Consider the following 17423-nt stretch of genomic DNA (forward strand, 5'->3'; position numbering starts at 1 on the left):
TCCCCAGTGTGCAGACAGGAGGCCGACAGGCCCTGAGAGACACAACGGCTTATGCAGGATCCAGAAGAGGTAAGGAAGAGGACTTGTTTCTGCGTCAGTCTCAAAGCTGGGACCTCGGCCGCACCCAGACCCTCTAGGGAGCCTGTGAGACGGGTGTGTTGGTGTTCCTGGGTACGCGTACGACGTCGCATGGAGAAGGGGGGTGAGCAAGGCCATGGCCAGAGGACTGTTTGCATGGGTGGTATCTGAGGGGGGCACTCAGGTAAGGGCACTGCAGGAAATGAGGTCACTTCCTTGACAACAGACCCCAACAGACTTGGAACCCCCGCAACTAGGCAGCCACGTGCGCAAAGCCAGCTCACTTGGCTGGAGACTCTTGATAGAGAACCATGTTCTCCTGCTTTCTCCCGCCTGACCAGGGCTCTGGTTCCCAGAAAGCCCGGAGGGAGAACCTTTTGAGACGTTGTGGATGCTGGCTCAGCTCCCACGCCCCCCACCGCTGGACCTTTGGCAGGAGGTCCTCTCAGGTAACATGAGGAAGCCTAGAGCAGCCCAATCGAGGCCAGACCAGCTCCCCGAGCCCTCCCAGGGCAGCCCTCATCCCGTCTCCTCGTGAGTGTGGGGGCCAGAGGGACATGTGGGCAGGATCTGCCCTTGGCCGCAGAAGGTTGGTGGGCTGGCAGTAACCTGCTTTTCCCGTCACGTTCCCAAGCCAGGACAGGGCTGGCGGGACTGAAAGGGGACCCCTAAGCTGCCTCCTCATTCCAGGCCCTCAGGCTGCCGTGTGTTTCCCTCCTCGCTGGAGGTCTGTGTGGACCGTGGGGCGGGGTATGTGTGTCCAGAGTGGAGAGAGTCACAGAGGTGTGAGAGCCAGCCAAGACAGCCAGTCGGGTCTCTGAGGCTTGCCGCCTGGCTGCCGGGCACTGTCTTTCCAGAGCGTCACTCAGGAGATGGGCCAGCAGCTGAGCAACGACGCCCTCGACTCCACCACCCTGCAGGAAGGGAAGGTGCCCCACGCTGCCAAGCGAGGCCAGGGCCGGCTCAGGGTGAGTGCGGGTGCTGGGGAGACCCAAGCCCCAGGGCCCCAAGACAGCACTGAGGACCCCAGGTCTTCGAAGGCCCTGAGACAGCCCCGGGGCTCCTGCCTGGAGCCCTGCTCCCCAAGGAATCTGAATCCCCATCTCTTCCCCCGACCTTCCCCTGCGGGCCCAGCCCCCGTCTTGGCCAGAGGAGACGGCCCTGTCCACAGAGGTGCAGCAGAGCAGAGACATTTCTAGCCCATCAGCTCACGGGCGTTCAAGAGTCCTTTTGCGTTCTGTAGAGATTTTCCTGTTTGAACTCCCATCCTCACGTGTCCATGTGGCCTGGCAATCCTTCCCCACCTTCTCCCAGTCGGACGCAGCATCCTGATGGATAGGCATGCTTTTTGCCCAAAAGGACATGGGGCTCACAGTGTTCTTTCTGGTCCTCTGCCTTTGCCGTCCAGAGGAACACGTCCACGTGGCCTCTCGAGGTCAGGGCATCGGGCCTCAGCAGGCCGCCCAACTTTCCAGAAGGGAGACCCATTAGCCCAGTGACTCAGCCCTTCACTGAACCCGCACCTTCTGTTGCCATTTCCACAGCACCGCCCTGATCACCCTGCCTGTCCTCCCGTCCTCATCCCTCCCAGCCCACGAAAAGCCTCTGTGTTCTCCTGTCTAGAATGGGCAGTTGGTCAGCCACCCCAGGGTTGATGCTCTTCATCCAGGGAAGGGCTGTCACTCCTCTGCCAGCACCAAAGACCTAGGAGACCAAGAGGTTTAATCCTTCTGCACCTCACATCCTACTTGGAATCCCGAGAATTCTTCCCTGCCCTGGGCAATGATGCCCACTTCTGGCCACAAGTCACCGCGGGCTTGGGCATTCGGTCCGACCTCCAGTCCCCGGCACTCCTGGGGCCCGCGGTGCGGCCTCTGATGGCAAGCGGCCCCTCTGTCTGACCCCAGGCTGAAAATCCATCCCGAGCGAAGAGCAAAGCGTCCCGCCTGGTGTGGACCGTCCAGGCTGGAACGCGGCAGAAGCGAGTGGAGCACCTGGTGCCCGCCTTCCTGGAGGGCGACACCGCCTACGTCCACAGCTTCCTGTGCACTTATAGAGGTTTTGCCACCACACGACAGGTGCTGGAGCTGCTGTTTCAAAGGTGAGTGCCGTGCCCCTCCGCAGCACTGTGGGCATTCAGCCACCTACTAGCTGTGAGGCTGGGGATGTCACGGCACCTCCCCGAGCCTCGGTTTGCTCCTTGCAAGGCGGGCTGAAGAGAGGATCAGCCTCCAGGGGAGATTGTAGGCACTCAAGCAGGTGCTGCCTGCAAAGGCTTCTCGAGAAGCCTAACCCTCTGGGAGGGTCGACTGGAGCGGAGGGGCTGTGGTTGTGCTCATTGAGGATATTCCTCTTGCCTATGGCGAAGCCTCCGCCTCGTCCCTCAGCGTGCCCGTGGCCTTCACTGAGCTGTTGTCTTCCCTTTGGAAAAGGAGATGGGAGAGCTCTTCTAGGTCTCTGACCTGGGTGAAGCCAGAGCAGCGATCCCTGGGCTGAGCCGAGGCCCCCGACCCACTCAAGCAGGAGGGAGGGGCCGGTTGGAGCTCCTTCCTTCATCACGCACACACAGAGGGCCCCACTAGGTGCAGAAAGTTTTCTAGGCACTGACCAGAATCCCGTGCACAGAGCAGGCGACAGCCATGCCCTCCAGGGCTCCATTCTCCTTGGGAGTCAGCCAGCGCCGCTAGGCTTCTCACGCAGGCCTGATCCACAGTCCAGTGCATGCGACGTCCTCCTGTGTCTTCTAGATACGGTTGTGTCCTTGCCTATGGCGATGAGGACGGCGGACCCCTAGACCAACTCAAAAAGTGAGTGGGCTTTGGAATCCCTAGGAGGGCGCCCAGCGTCCACACTTGGAGGGCAGTTGCCTGCAGCGTCCCGCTCACTCATCTGCTAGAACCTCCCCAGCGGGTGCTCAGCTCCTGCTCAGGGGGCTCAGGGAGTGCTCCGGGGCCACATAAGCCCCTCGCTGGTCGAGATACGGGGCAGGGGAGCATGACCCTCATGGGACACCTGGCGAATCAGGCAGCACGTAGGCCCAGGAGGGAAAGTTGGAGGCAAGAGGAGGGCCCTGGGAAGCATGGGCGGGAGACAATGTCCGTTGTTCCCTCACTGGTCAGATGTTCTGGGAGCACCTCCTGTGTGCCAGGGAGGGCAATGCAAAGAGGAGACTGCACCGCTCGCTGCCCTCACGCAGCTGACGTTCCAGTGGGCAGTGGGCAGAGAGATGCTCCAAGCAGTGTGTCAGGCTTCCCTGAGGCCTAGGAGAGGTGACGCCACCACGGCACAGGGCTCCCCCTTCCAAAGGCGTTTTCCTAGCCCCTCCTTGGTGCCCTGGCCTACCTCTGCCAAGACTGCCAGATTGGAGGTGGCCGCCAAGTAGGACTGGCCCCTGGACAGCCAGGAGCGGGAGGCCCAGGAGCCCAGGCCCGCACAGGGATGCCCGGGAGGCCAGCGTGCAAGGAAAGGACCCTTCTCTGACTCTGCTGCCCACCTGTCCGTCCTCAGGGCCATCTCCTTCATTCTGGGCGCCTGGCTCCGATGGTACCCTGAGGATTTTATCCAGCCCCCAGATGTTCCCAGCCTGGAACTGCTCTTGGCCTACATTGGTCTCAATATGCCCGGCTCGGAGCTGGAGCACCGCGCCCGCGTTCTTCTTTCCCAGCTGGAGCACCCTGAGCACACTGAGGCCAAGACTGAGGGTGAGGAGGACTCGGGTGTGTGACGTGGGCGTGTGCAGAGGGGATGGCGCTGCGCCCCCCGGAGCAGAGTGTCCAGAGGCTGGGGTTCGGCTGGGAGCAAGGGGCGGCGGGCTCAGATCACTCTTGCCAGGGACTCGAGTCTGGGAAGACTTTCGGGGGCGTGGTGCTTGGACTGAGACTGCTTGATTGGCGGCAGAGGGTCCCTTTCTTTGGAATGACTTGGGCGGGCAGTCATGTTGGTGGCGTTTTCTCTTCTTCCATCTCCAGCTGCAGCTCCACCGAAAGATGCGGAAGCCCCTGAAGATCCGGCACCATCTCTCCCTCTCGTGCCCAGCCCAGCTCAGAGCCGCACAGGCATCTTCCGAGCCACAGCCGGCTCAAGACCTTCAGCAAGCACTTGCAGCATCCCAGCCACTACCCTCAGCTCCTGAGCTGCAGCCCCAGAGAATCCTCGCCTTCCCCTAGCCATGGCGTGGGTTTTAAAGTTTTGTTTTCGGCTTTTCTTTACTTAACCTTTCCCTGTATTTTATCTCGTCAGTTCAATAAAGTTTAGTTCTTGGGTTCTTTTCAATTGTTCGCTGAAGTGGCGTGAAGCAGACTCACAATGTCACACCAACGTCATCCGCATCTAGTACCCGCCCATTTTTGTCCAAGAGAAACCCTGTCCCTGGGAAGCAGTCAGTCTCCCTTCCTCCCACCGCAAGTCCCCGGTAGCCACTGAGTTTCCTTCTGTCGGACTCCGTGCGTTTCCCTCCTCCGGAGTTTGCATGGAAGTGCCAGCCTTCCAGAGGTGGCCTCCTGTGCCTGGCTGGGTCTGGTCTGAGGTGAGCGACTCCGGATGTTTGAAATTGAGATAGCGGTTTTCATTAAGAAGAAAAATCCCCCGGAGATCAAAGATTCTGTCTCAAAGAGGATGCCCCGCTATTCCCTCTTTTCACTTCCTGGGGATGGGGACCCATTGGAGGTGTGACACCAGAGCTGGAAACAGCGAGGGAAATGTCGGGGCCAGGGAGACCCCTTTCAAATCTTTCGCTTTCCTGGATGGGCCACGGTAACGTTTTCAAAATGGGCAAATTTTAAAAATATTCTCATCGCATATGAAACACTGGCGTTTACAAGAAGCGTATCGTGGAGTAAAATATATTCCCCAAAGTTTTAACGTTTGAGATAGATAACTAATGTTACTTTGGTAAAAGAATGACTTAAAGATGAGTCATAAGAAACGATGCCCTCGTTCTACCAAGAAACAACTGCCCAGAACAAGGGGTGGTCAGCTTTGCAGAGCTCTTCATTGAGCTCCGGTGCGGGGGCGTGTGTGTGTGTGTGTGTGTGTGTGTGTGAGTGTGTGTGTGTGTGTGTGTGTGTGTGTGTGTGAGGGCGGTGTGGGTGTGTGGGTGTTTGAGGGTGTGGTGCGGGAAGGAGCCTGGGGCTGTTCCTTCCTGGTACCTGATGCCCCAGAGTGGGCTGTGAGTAGTCACACCTATCCCCTTGCGCGTTCTCAGGGACCACTGACCACATCCAAATCTCAGTAGTGACACGGCATCGCTTTGCCGTCCTCTGTGGAATCGCTCAAGTCAGTCCACACTCAAGAGGAGGGGATTACAGCAGGCGGTCTAGACCAGGAAGTCCTGATCCCAGGTGGCCAGTGACGGGAGAAGGAGAAGACCCCAGCACTTCAATGCCTTGCCCAGAATCCCAGATGAGGAAGAAGGCGGCGCCAGGGAGGAAGCCAGCTCTGCGTCCTCAAGGCTGGGGCTCTGGCTGCACACAGGCATTCCCAGGGGCCTCTGGAGAAGGCTGTGTTGGTGGAAGTGCCTACAGATCTGGAGATGGCATGGGGGTGAGGGGGAGTATTCGGCAGTGTACACGGGCATTTGGTCAGTTCTTGTTTGAGGAGGAGCCCAGGTCCGGGGCACCCTTGATTGTAGCCCTGCCCACATCACACCCACGGTGGAGGCAGTGGCGGCCACTTTTCTGCTGAGCTCAGGCCTATGCAGTCCTGAATTGAATCTCTCACTGGAACATTGGGAAACTGAGGCCCCTAGAGGGGTATGGAATGGCCCTCGACAGGGTGAGTCCCGTGGGTAAGTGTGTGTTCTGACCTTCTAGGGCAAGACTGGGACCCCACGCGGAGGCTTGGCTTCTGAAACTAGGAACCATGAGATCTTGAGAAGCTCTTGCCAATCCCTCCCTTTTGTGGGAGCTGTTTTCTTCTTGGCCTCCACAACCTGAGCACACAACACGCGGACGCACACAAACACACACACACACGCACACACGCGCATGCACACACACACACACACACACACATTGACCTTGGATGCAAGGATGGACTCTAGGGTGGGATCCGAAGAGAAGCAGACACAGGGCAAGTGGCAAGAGGAAGAAACACGAGGTGGGAGGCATTGCCTGCAGGTGACACACGCCTCCAGTTTGAGAGGTATTGTCCTCTAAGGTAGGACACACGCCAGAGGACATGTCTAGCAAGTCCACGCTCCAGTCCTCCCCAGTGTGCAGACAGGAGGCCGACAGGCCCTGAGAGACACAACGGCTTATGCAGGATCCAGAAGAGGTAAGGAAGAGGACTTGTTTCTGCGTCAGTCTCAAAGCTGGGACCTCGGCCGCACCCAGACCCTCTAGGGAGCCTGTGAGACGGGTGTGTTGGTGTTCCTGGGTACGCGTACGACGTCGCATGGAGAAGGGGGGTGAGCAAGGCCATGGCCAGAGGACTGTTTGCATGGGTGGTATCTGAGGGGGGCACTCAGGTAAGGGCACTGCAGGAAATGAGGTCACTTCCTTGACAACAGACCCCAACAGACTTGGAACCCCCGCAACTAGGCAGCCACGTGCGCAAAGCCAGCTCACTTGGCTGGAGACTCTTGATAGAGAACCATGTTCTCCTGCTTTCTCCCGCCTGACCAGGGCTCTGGTTCCCAGAAAGCCCGGAGGGAGAACCTTTTGAGACGTTGTGGACGCTGGCTCAGCTCCCACGCCCCCCACCGCTGGACCTTTGGCAGGAGGTCCTCTCAGGTAACATGAGGAAGCCTAGAGCAGCCCAATCGAGGCCAGACCAGCTCCCCGAGCCCTCCCAGGGCAGCCCTCATCCCGTCTCCTCGTGAGTGTGGGGGCCAGAGGGACATGTGGGCAGGATCTGCCCTTGGCCGCAGAAGGTTGGTGGGCTGGCAGTAACCTGCTTTTCCCGTCACGTTCCCAAGCCAGGACAGGGCTGGCGGGACTGAAAGGGGACCCCTAAGCTGCCTCCTCATTCCAGGCCCTCAGGCTGCCGTGTGTTTCCCTCCTCGCTGGAGGTCTGTGTGGACCGTGGGGCGGGGTATGTGTGTCCAGAGTGGAGAGAGTCACAGAGGTGTGAGAGCCAGCCAAGACAGCCAGTCGGGTCTCTGAGGCTTGCCGCCTGGCTGCCGGGCACTGTCTTTCCAGAGCGTCACTCAGGAGATGGGCCAGCAGCTGAGCAACGACGCCCTCGACTCCACCACCCTGCAGGAAGGGAAGGTGCCCCACGCTGCCAAGCGAGGCCAGGGCCGGCTCAGGGTGAGTGCGGGTGCTGGGGAGACCCAAGCCCCAGGGCCCCAAGACAGCACTGAGGACCCCAGGTCTTCGAAGGCCCTGAGACAGCCCCGGGGCTCCTGCCTGGAGCCCTGCTCCCCAAGGAATCTGAATCCCCATCTCTTCCCCCGACCTTCCCCTGCGGGCCCAGCCCCCGTCTTGGCCAGAGGAGACGGCCCTGTCCACAGAGGTGCAGCAGAGCAGAGACATTTCTAGCCCATCAGCTCACGGGCGTTCAAGAGTCCTTTTGCGTTCTGTAGAGATTTTCCTGTTTGAACTCCCATCCTCACGTGTCCATGTGGCCTGGCAATCCTTCCCCACCTTCTCCCAGTCGGACGCAGCATCCTGATGGATAGGCATGCTTTTTGCCCAAAAGGACATGGGGCTCACAGTGTTCTTTCTGGTCCTCTGCCTTTGCCGTCCAGAGGAACACGTCCACGTGGCCTCTCGAGGTCAGGGCATCGGGCCTCAGCAGGCCGCCCAACTTTCCAGAAGGGAGACCCATTAGCCCAGTGACTCAGCCCTTCACTGAACCCGCACCTTCTGTTGCCATTTCCACAGCACCGCCCTGATCACCCTGCCTGTCCTCCCGTCCTCATCCCTCCCAGCCCACGAAAAGCCTCTGTGTTCTCCTGTCTAGAATGGGCAGTTGGTCAGCCACCCCAGGGTTGATGCTCTTCATCCAGGGAAGGGCTGTCACTCCTCTGCCAGCACCAAAGACCTAGGAGACCAAGAGGTTTAATCCTTCTGCACCTCACATCCTACTTGGAATCCCGAGAATTCTTCCCTGCCCTGGGCAATGATGCCCACTTCTGGCCACAAGTCACCGCGGGCTTGGGCATTCGGTCCGACCTCCAGTCCCCGGCACTCCTGGGGCCCGCGGTGCGGCCTCTGATGGCAAGCGGCCCCTCTGTCTGACCCCAGGCTGAAAATCCATCCCGAGCGAAGAGCAAAGCGTCCCGCCTGGTGTGGACCGTCCAGGCTGGAACGCGGCAGAAGCGAGTGGAGCACCTGGTGCCCGCCTTCCTGGAGGGCGACACCGCCTACGTCCACAGCTTCCTGTGCACTTATAGAGGTTTTGCCACCACACGACAGGTGCTGGAGCTGCTGTTTCAAAGGTGAGTGCCGTGCCCCTCCGCAGCACTGTGGGCATTCAGCCACCTACTAGCTGTGAGGCTGGGGATGTCACGGCACCTCCCCGAGCCTCGGTTTGCTCCTTGCAAGGCGGGCTGAAGAGAGGATCAGCCTCCAGGGGAGATTGTAGGCACTCAAGCAGGTGCTGCCTGCAAAGGCTTCTCGAGAAGCCTAACCCTCTGGGAGGGTCGACTGGAGCGGAGGGGCTGTGGTTGTGCTCATTGAGGATATTCCTCTTGCCTATGGCGAAGCCTCCGCCTCGTCCCTCAGCGTGCCCGTGGCCTTCACTGAGCTGTTGTCTTCCCTTTGGAAAAGGAGATGGGAGAGCTCTTCTAGGTCTCTGACCTGGGTGAAGCCAGAGCAGCGATCCCTGGGCTGAGCCGAGGCCCCCGACCCACTCAAGCAGGAGGGAGGGGCCGGTTGGAGCTCCTTCCTTCATCACGCACACACAGAGGGCCCCACTAGGTGCAGAAAGTTTTCTAGGCACTGACCAGAATCCCGTGCACAGAGCAGGCGACAGCCATGCCCTCCAGGGCTCCATTCTCCTTGGGAGTCAGCCAGCGCCGCTAGGCTTCTCACGCAGGCCTGATCCACAGTCCAGTGCATGCGACGTCCTCCTGTGTCTTCTAGATACGGTTGTGTCCTTGCCTATGGCGATGAGGACGGCGGACCCCTAGACCAACTCAAAAAGTGAGTGGGCTTTGGAATCCCTAGGAGGGCGCCCAGCGTCCACACTTGGAGGGCAGTTGCCTGCAGCGTCCCGCTCACTCATCTGCTAGAACCTCCCCAGCGGGTGCTCAGCTCCTGCTCAGGGGGCTCAGGGAGTGCTCCGGGGCCACATAAGCCCCTCGCTGGTCGAGATACGGGGCAGGGGAGCATGACCCTCATGGGACACCTGGCGAATCAGGCAGCACGTAGGCCCAGGAGGGAAAGTTGGAGGCAAGAGGAGGGCCCTGGGAAGCATGGGCGGGAGACAATGTCCGTTGTTCCCTCACTGGTCAGATGTTCTGGGAGCACCTCCTGTGTGCCAGGGAGGGCAATGCAAAGAGGAGACTGCACCGCTCGCTGCCCTCACGCAGCTGACGTTCCAGTGGGCAGTGGGCAGAGAGATGCTCCAAGCAGTGTGTCAGGCTTCCCTGAGGCCTAGGAGAGGTGACGCCACCACGGCACAGGGCTCCCCCTTCCAAAGGCGTTTTCCTAGCCCCTCCTTGGTGCCCTGGCCTACCTCTGCCAAGACTGCCAGATTGGAGGTGGCCGCCAAGTAGGACTGGCCCCTGGACAGCCAGGAGCGGGAGGCCCAGGAGCCCAGGCCCGCACAGGGATGCCCGGGAGGCCAGCGTGCAAGGAAAGGACCCTTCTCTGACTCTGCTGCCCACCTGTCCGTCCTCAGGGCCATCTCCTTCATTCTGGGCGCCTGGCTCCGATGGTACCCTGAGGATTTTATCCAGCCCCCAGATGTTCCCAGCCTGGAACTGCTCTTGGCCTACATTGGTCTCAATATGCCCGGCTCGGAGCTGGAGCACCGCGCCCGCGTTCTTCTTTCCCAGCTGGAGCACCCTGAGCACACTGAGGCCAAGACTGAGGGTGAGGAGGACTCGGGTGTGTGACGTGGGCGTGTGCAGAGGGGATGGCGCTGCGCCCCCCGGAGCAGAGTGTCCAGAGGCTGGGGTTCGGCTGGGAGCAAGGGGCGGCGGGCTCAGATCACTCTTGCCAGGGACTCGAGTCTGGGAAGACTTTCGGGGGCGTGGTGCTTGGACTGAGACTGCTTGATTGGCGGCAGAGGGTCCCTTTCTTTGGAATGACTTGGGCGGGCAGTCATGTTGGTGGCGTTTTCTCTTCTTCCATCTCCAGCTGCAGCTCCACCGAAAGATGCGGAAGCCCCTGAAGATCCGGCACCATCTCTCCCTCTCGTGCCCAGCCCAGCTCAGAGCCGCACAGGCATCTTCCGAGCCACAGCCGGCTCAAGACCTTCAGCAAGCACTTGCAGCATCCCAGCCACTACCCTCAGCTCCTGAGCTGCAGCCCCAGAGAATCCTCGCCTTCCCCTAGCCATGGCGTGGGTTTTAAAGTTTTGTTTTCGGCTTTTCTTTACTTAACCTTTCCCTGTATTTTATCTCGTCAGTTCAATAAAGTTTAGTTCTTGGGTTCTTTTCAATTGTTCGCTGAAGTGGCGTGAAGCAGACTCACAATGTCACACCAACGTCATCCGCATCTAGTACCCGCCCATTTTTGTCCAAGAGAAACCCTGTCCCTGGGAAGCAGTCAGTCTCCCTTCCTCCCACCGCAAGTCCCCGGTAGCCACTGAGTTTCCTTCTGTCGGACTCCGTGCGTTTCCCTCCTCCGGAGTTTGCATGGAAGTGCCAGCCTTCCAGAGGTGGCCTCCTGTGCCTGGCTGGGTCTGGTCTGAGGTGAGCGACTCCGGATGTTTGAAATTGAGATAGCGGTTTTCATTAAGAAGAAAAATCCCCCGGAGATCAAAGATTCTGTCTCAAAGAGGATGCCCCGCTATTCCCTCTTTTCACTTCCTGGGGATGGGGACCCATTGGAGGTGTGACACCAGAGCTGGAAACAGCGAGGGAAATGTCGGGGCCAGGGAGACCCCTTTCAAATCTTTCGCTTTCCTGGATGGGCCACGGTAACGTTTTCAAAATGGGCAAATTTTAAAAATATTCTCATCGCATATGAAACACTGGCGTTTACAAGAAGCGTATCGTGGAGTAAAATATATTCCCCAAAGTTTTAACGTTTGAGATAGATAACTAATGTTACTTTGGTAAAAGAATGACTTAAAGATGAGTCATAAGAAACGATGCCCTCGTTCTACCAAGAAACAACTGCCCAGAACAAGGGGTGGTCAGCTTTGCAGAGCTCTTCATTGAGCTCCGGTGCGGGGGCGTGTGTGTGTGTGTGTGTGTGTGTGTGAGTGTGTGTGTGTGTGTGTGTGTGTGTGTGTGTGAGGGCGGTGTGGGTGTGTGGGTGTTTGAGGGTGTGGTGCGGGAAGGAGCCTGGGGCTGTTCCTTCCTGGTACCTGATGCCCCAGAGTGGGCTGTGAGTAGTCACACCTATCCCCTTGCGCGTTCTCAGGGACCACTGACCACATCCAAATCTCAGTAGTGACACGGCATCGCTTTGCCGTCCTCTGTGGAATCGCTCAAGTCAGTCCACACTCAAGAGGAGGGGATTACAGCAGGCGGTCTAGACCAGGAAGTCCTGATCCCAGGTGGCCAGTGACGGGAGAAGGAGAAGACCCCAGCACTTCAATGCCTTGCCCAGAATCCCAGATGAGGAAGAAGGCGGCGCCAGGGAGGAAGCCAGCTCTGCGTCCTCAAGGCTGGGGCTCTGGCTGCACACAGGCATTCCCAGGGGCCTCTGGAGAAGGCTGTGTTGGTGGAAGTGCCTACAGATCTGGAGATGGCATGGGGGTGAGGGGGAGTATTCGGCAGTGTACACGGGCATTTGGTCAGTTCTTGTTTGAGGAGGAGCCCAGGTCCGGGGCACCCTTGATTGTAGCCCTGCCCACATCACACCCACGGTGGAGGCAGTGGCGGCCACTTTTCTGCTGAGCTCAGGCCTATGCAGTCCTGAATTGAATCTCTCACTGGAACATTGGGAAACTGAGGCCCCTAGAGGGGTATGGAATGGCCCTCGACAGGGTGAGTCCCGTGGGTAAGTGTGTGTTCTGACCTTCTAGGGCAAGACTGGGACCCCACGCGGAGGCTTGGCTTCTGAAACTAGGAACCATGAGATCTTGAGAAGCTCTTGCCAATCCCTCCCTTTTGTGGGAGCTGTTTTCTTCTTGGCCTCCACAACCTGAGCACACAACACGCGGACGCACACAAACACACACACACGCACACACGCGCATGCACACACACACACACACACACACATTGACCTTGGATGCAAGGATGGACTCTAGGGTGGGATCCGAAGAGAAGCAGACACAGGGCAAGTGGCAAGAGGAAGAAACACGAGGTGGGAGGCATTGCCTGCAGGTGACACACGCCTCCAGTTTGAGAGGTATTGTCCTCTAAGGTAGGACACACGCCAGAGGACATGTCTAGCAAGTCCACGCTCCAGTCCTCCCCAGTGTGCAGACAGGAGGCCGACAGGCCCTGAGAGACACAACGGCTTATGCAGGATCCAGAAGAGGTAAGGAAGAGGACTTGTTTCTGCGTCAGTCTCAAAGCTGGGACCTCGGCCGCACCCAGACCCTCTAGGGAGCCTGTGAGACGGGTGTGTTGGTGTTCCTGGGTACGCGTACGACGTCGCATGGAGAAGGGGGGTGAGCAAGGCCATGGCCAGAGGACTGTTTGCATGGGTGGTATCTGAGGGGGGCACTCAGGTAAGGGCACTGCAGGAAATGAGGTCACTTCCTTGACAACAGACCCCAACAGACTTGGAACCCCCGCAACTAGGCAGCCACGTGCGCAAAGCCAGCTCACTTGGCTGGAGACTCTTGATAGAGAACCATGTTCTCCTGCTTTCTCCCGCCTGACCAGGGCTCTGGTTCCCAGAAAGCCCGGAGGGAGAACCTTTTGAGACGTTGTGGACGCTGGCTCAGCTCCCACGCCCCCCACCGCTGGACCTTTGGCAGGAGGTCCTCTCAGGTAACATGAGGAAGCCTAGAGCAGCCCAATCGAGGCCAGACCAGCTCCCCGAGCCCTCCCAGGGCAGCCCTCATCCCGTCTCCTCGTGAGTGTGGGGGCCAGAGGGACATGTGGGCAGGATCTGCCCTTGGCCGCAGAAGGTTGGTGGGCTGGCAGTAACCTGCTTTTCCCGTCACGTTCCCAAGCCAGGACAGGGCTGGCGGGACTGAAAGGGGACCCCTAAGCTGCCTCCTCATTCCAGGCCCTCAGGCTGCCGTGTGTTTCCCTCCTCGCTGGAGGTCTGTGTGGACCGTGGGGCGGGGTATGTGTGTCCAGAGTGGAGAGAGTCACAGAGGTGTGAGAGCCAGCCAAGACAGCCAGTCGGGTCTCTGAGGCTTGCCGCCTGGCTGCCGGGCACTGTCTTTCCAGAGCGTCACTCAGGAGATGGGCCAGCAGCTGAGCAACGACGCCCTCGACTCCACCACCCTGCAGGAAGGGAAGGTGCCCCACGCTGCCAAGCGAGGCCAGGGCCGGCTCAGGGTGAGTGCGGGTGCTGGGGAGACCCAAGCCCCAGGGCCCCAAGACAGCACTGAGGACCCCAGGTCTTCGAAGGCCCTGAGACAGCCCCGGGGCTCCTGCCTGGAGCCCTGCTCCCCAAGGAATCTGAATCCCCATCTCTTCCCCCGACCTTCCCCTGCGGGCCCAGCCCCCGTCTTGGCCAGAGGAGACGGCCCTGTCCACAGAGGTGCAGCAGAGCAGAGACATTTCTAGCCCATCAGCTCACGGGCGTTCAAGAGTCCTTTTGCGTTCTGTAGAGATTTTCCTGTTTGAACTCCCATCCTCACGTGTCCATGTGGCCTGGCAATCCTTCCCCACCTTCTCCCAGTCGGACGCAGCATCCTGATGGATAGGCATGCTTTTTGCCCAAAAGGACATGGGGCTCACAGTGTTCTTTCTGGTCCTCTGCCTTTGCCGTCCAGAGGAACACGTCCACGTGGCCTCTCGAGGTCAGGGCATCGGGCCTCAGCAGGCCGCCCAACTTTCCAGAAGGGAGACCCATTAGCCCAGTGACTCAGCCCTTCACTGAACCCGCACCTTCTGTTGCCATTTCCACAGCACCGCCCTGATCACCCTGCCTGTCCTCCCGTCCTCATCCCTCCCAGCCCACGAAAAGCCTCTGTGTTCTCCTGTCTAGAATGGGCAGTTGGTCAGCCACCCCAGGGTTGATGCTCTTCATCCAGGGAAGGGCTGTCACTCCTCTGCCAGCACCAAAGACCTAGGAGACCAAGAGGTTTAATCCTTCTGCACCTCACATCCTACTTGGAATCCCGAGAATTCTTCCCTGCCCTGGGCAATGATGCCCACTTCTGGCCACAAGTCACCGCGGGCTTGGGCATTCGGTCCGACCTCCAGTCCCCGGCACTCCTGGGGCCCGCGGTGCGGCCTCTGATGGCAAGCGGCCCCTCTGTCTGACCCCAGGCTGAAAATCCATCCCGAGCGAAGAGCAAAGCGTCCCGCCTGGTGTGGACCGTCCAGGCTGGAACGCGGCAGAAGCGAGTGGAGCACCTGGTGCCCGCCTTCCTGGAGGGCGACACCGCCTACGTCCACAGCTTCCTGTGCACTTATAGAGGTTTTGCCACCACACGACAGGTGCTGGAGCTGCTGTTTCAAAGGTGAGTGCCGTGCCCCTCCGCAGCACTGTGGGCATTCAGCCACCTACTAGCTGTGAGGCTGGGGATGTCACGGCACCTCCCCGAGCCTCGGTTTGCTCCTTGCAAGGCGGGCTGAAGAGAGGATCAGCCTCCAGGGGAGATTGTAGGGACTCAAGCAGGTGCTGCCTGCAAAGGCTTCTCGAGAAGCCTAACCCTCTGGGAGGGTCGACTGGAGCGGAGGGGCTGTGGTTGTGCTCATTGAGGATATTCCTCTTGCCTATGGCGAAGCCTCCGCCTCGTCCCTCAGCGTGCCCGTGGCCTTCACTGAGCTGTTGTCTTCCCTTTGGAAAAGGAGATGGGAGAGCTCTTCTAGGTCTCTGACCTGGGTGAAGCCAGAGCAGCGATCCCTGGGCTGAGCCGAGGCCCCCGACCCACTCAAGCAGGAGGGAGGGGCCGGTTGGAGCTCCTTCCTTCATCACGCACACACAGAGGGCCCCACTAGGTGCAGAAAGTTTTCTAGGCACTGACCAGAATCCCGTGCACAGAGCAGGCGACAGCCATGCCCTCCAGGGCTCCATTCTCCTTGGGAGTCAGACAGCGCCGCTAGGCTTCTCACGCAGGCCTGATCCACAGTCCAGTGCATGCGACGTCCTCCTGTGTCTTCTAGATACGGTTGTGTCCTTGCCTATGGCGATGAGGACGGCGGACCCCTAGACCAACTCAAAAAGTGAGTGGGCTTTGGAATCCCTAGGAGGGCGCCCAGCGTCCACACTTGGAGGGCAGTTGCCTGCAGCGTCCCGCTCACTCATCTGCTAGAACCTCCCCAGCGGGTGCTCAGCTCCTGCTCAGGGGGCTCAGGGAGTGCTCCGGGGCCACATAAGCCCCTCCCTGGTCGAGATACGGGGCAGGGGAGCATGACCCTCATGGGACACCTGGCGAATCAGGCAGCACGTAGGCCCAGGAGGGAAAGTTGGAGGCAAGAGGAGGGCCCTGGGAAGCATGGGCGGGAGACAATGTCCGTTGTTCCCTCACTGGTCAGATGTTCTGGGAGCACCTCCTGTGTGCCAGGGAGGGCAATGCAAAGAGGAGACTGCACCGCTCGCTGCCCTCACGCAGCTGACGTTCCAGTGGGCAGTGGGCAGAGAGATGCTCCAAGCAGTGTGTCAGGCTTCCCTGAGGCCTAGGAGAGGTGACGCCACCACGGCACAGGGCTCCCCCTTCCAAAGGCGTTTTCCTAGCCCCTCCTTGGTGCCCTGGCCTACCTCTGCCAAGACTGCCAGATTGGAGGTGGCCGCCAAGTAGGACTGGCCCCTGGACAGCCAGGAGCGGGAGGCCCAGGAGCCCAGGCCCGCACAGGGATGCCCGGGAGGCCAGCGTGCAAGGAAAGGACCCTTCTCTGACTCTGCTGCCCACCTGTCCGTCCTCAGGGCCATCTCCTTCATTCTGGGCGCCTGGCTCCGATGGTACCCTGAGGATTTTATCCAGCCCCCAGATGTTCCCAGCCTGGAACTGCTCTTGGCCTACATTGGTCTCAATATGCCCGGCTCGGAGCTGGAGCACCGCGCCCGCGTTCTTCTTTCCCAGCTGGAGCACCCTGAGCACACTGAGGCCAAGACTGAGGGTGAGGAGGACTCGGGTGTGTGACGTGGGCGTGTGCAGAGGGGATGGCGCTGCGCCCCCCGGAGCAGAGTGTCCAGAGGCTGGGGTTCGGCTGGGAGCAAGGGGCGGCGGGCTCAGATCACTCTTGCCAGGGACTCGAGTCTGGGAAGACTTTCGGGGGCGTGGTGCTTGGACTGAGACTGCTTGATTGGCGGCAGAGGGTCCCTTTCTTTGGAATGACTTGGGCGGGCAGTCATGTTGGTGGCGTTTTCTCTTCTTCCATCTCCAGCTGCAGCTCCACCGAAAGATGCGGAAGCCCCTGAAGATCCGGCACCATCTCTCCCTCTCGTGCCCAGCCCAGCTCAGAGCCGCACAGGCATCTTCCGAGCCACAGCCGGCTCAAGACCTTCAGCAAGCACTTGCAGCATCCCAGCCACTACCCTCAGCTCCTGAGCTGCAGCTCCAGAGAATCCTCGCCTTCCCCTAGCCATGGCGTGGGTTTTAAAGTTTTGTTTTCGGCTTTTCTTTACTTAACCTTTCCCTGTATTTTATCTCGTCAGTTCAATAAAGTTTAGTTCTTGGGTTCTTTTCAATTGTTCGCTGAAGTGGCGTGAAGCAGACTCACAATGTCACACCAACGTCATCCGCATCTAGTACCCGCCCATTTTTGTCCAAGAGAAACCCTGTCCCTGGGAAGCAGTCAGTCTCCCTTCCTCCCACCGCAAGTCCCCGGTAGCCACTGAGTTTCCTTCTGTCGGACTCCGTGCGTTTCCCTCCTCCGGAGTTTGCATGGAAGTGCCAGCCTTCCAGAGGTGGCCTCCTGTGCCTGGCTGGGTCTGGTCTGAGGTGAGCGACTCCGGATGTTTGAAATTGAGATAGCGGTTTTCATTAAGAAGAAAAATCCCCCGGAGATCAAAGATTCTGTCTCAAAGAGGATGCCCCGCTATTCCCTCTTTTCACTTCCTGGGGATGGGGACCCATTGGAGGTGTGACACCAGAGCTGGAAACAGCGAGGGAAATGTCGGGGCCAGGGAGACCCCTTTCAAATCTTTCGCTTTCCTGGATGGGCCACGGTAACGTTTTCAAAATGGGCAAATTTTAAAAAT

General features: G+C 59.3%; 3 protein-coding genes across 3 annotated transcripts in view; all 3 read left to right on the plus strand.

The window, feature by feature from the left end:
- Nucleotides 1-17423, plus strand: part of WDR49 (WD repeat domain 49) — a 523215-nt gene that overhangs the window by 187142 nt on the left and 318650 nt on the right.
- LOC139045424 (ral guanine nucleotide dissociation stimulator-like) lies at nucleotides 529-4348 on the plus strand. Its single transcript, XM_070511444.1, has 4 exons — nucleotides 529-1046; nucleotides 1986-2179; nucleotides 3586-3779; nucleotides 4047-4348. Exons 1-4 carry the CDS (start codon nucleotides 951-953, stop codon nucleotides 4208-4210), a joined length of 648 nt encoding a protein of 215 aa, XP_070367545.1. The 5' UTR covers nucleotides 529-950; the 3' UTR covers nucleotides 4211-4348.
- LOC139045425 (ral guanine nucleotide dissociation stimulator-like) lies at nucleotides 6811-10630 on the plus strand. Its single transcript, XM_070511445.1, has 4 exons — nucleotides 6811-7328; nucleotides 8268-8461; nucleotides 9868-10061; nucleotides 10329-10630. The coding sequence occupies exons 1-4, from the start codon at nucleotides 7233-7235 to the stop codon at nucleotides 10490-10492; spliced, it is 648 nt and encodes a 215-aa protein (XP_070367546.1). The 5' UTR covers nucleotides 6811-7232; the 3' UTR covers nucleotides 10493-10630.

The sequence above is a fragment of the Equus asinus genome, chromosome 5 (assembly GCF_041296235.1).
Source record: "Equus asinus isolate D_3611 breed Donkey chromosome 5, EquAss-T2T_v2, whole genome shotgun sequence".
Taxonomy (NCBI): domain Eukaryota; kingdom Metazoa; phylum Chordata; class Mammalia; order Perissodactyla; family Equidae; genus Equus; species Equus asinus.

What these genes read in the sequence shown, in the direction of transcription:
- LOC139045424 (XM_070511444.1), top strand. Translation starts at nt 951, where the DNA reads ATGGGCCAGCAGCTGAGCAACGACGCCCTCGACTCCACCACCCTGCAG. An exon ending in GAGGCCAGGGCCGGCTCAGG is followed by an intron (nt 1,047 to 1,985) that starts GTGAGTGCGGGT and finishes GTCTGACCCCAG; the next exon opens with GCTGAAAATCCATCCCGAGC. An exon ending in CACTGAGGCCAAGACTGAGG is followed by an intron (nt 3,780 to 4,046) that starts GTGAGGAGGACT and finishes TTCCATCTCCAG; the next exon opens with CTGCAGCTCCACCGAAAGAT.
- LOC139045425 (XM_070511445.1), top strand. Translation starts at nt 7,233, where the DNA reads ATGGGCCAGCAGCTGAGCAACGACGCCCTCGACTCCACCACCCTGCAG. An exon ending in GAGGCCAGGGCCGGCTCAGG is followed by an intron (nt 7,329 to 8,267) that starts GTGAGTGCGGGT and finishes GTCTGACCCCAG; the next exon opens with GCTGAAAATCCATCCCGAGC. An exon ending in CACTGAGGCCAAGACTGAGG is followed by an intron (nt 10,062 to 10,328) that starts GTGAGGAGGACT and finishes TTCCATCTCCAG; the next exon opens with CTGCAGCTCCACCGAAAGAT.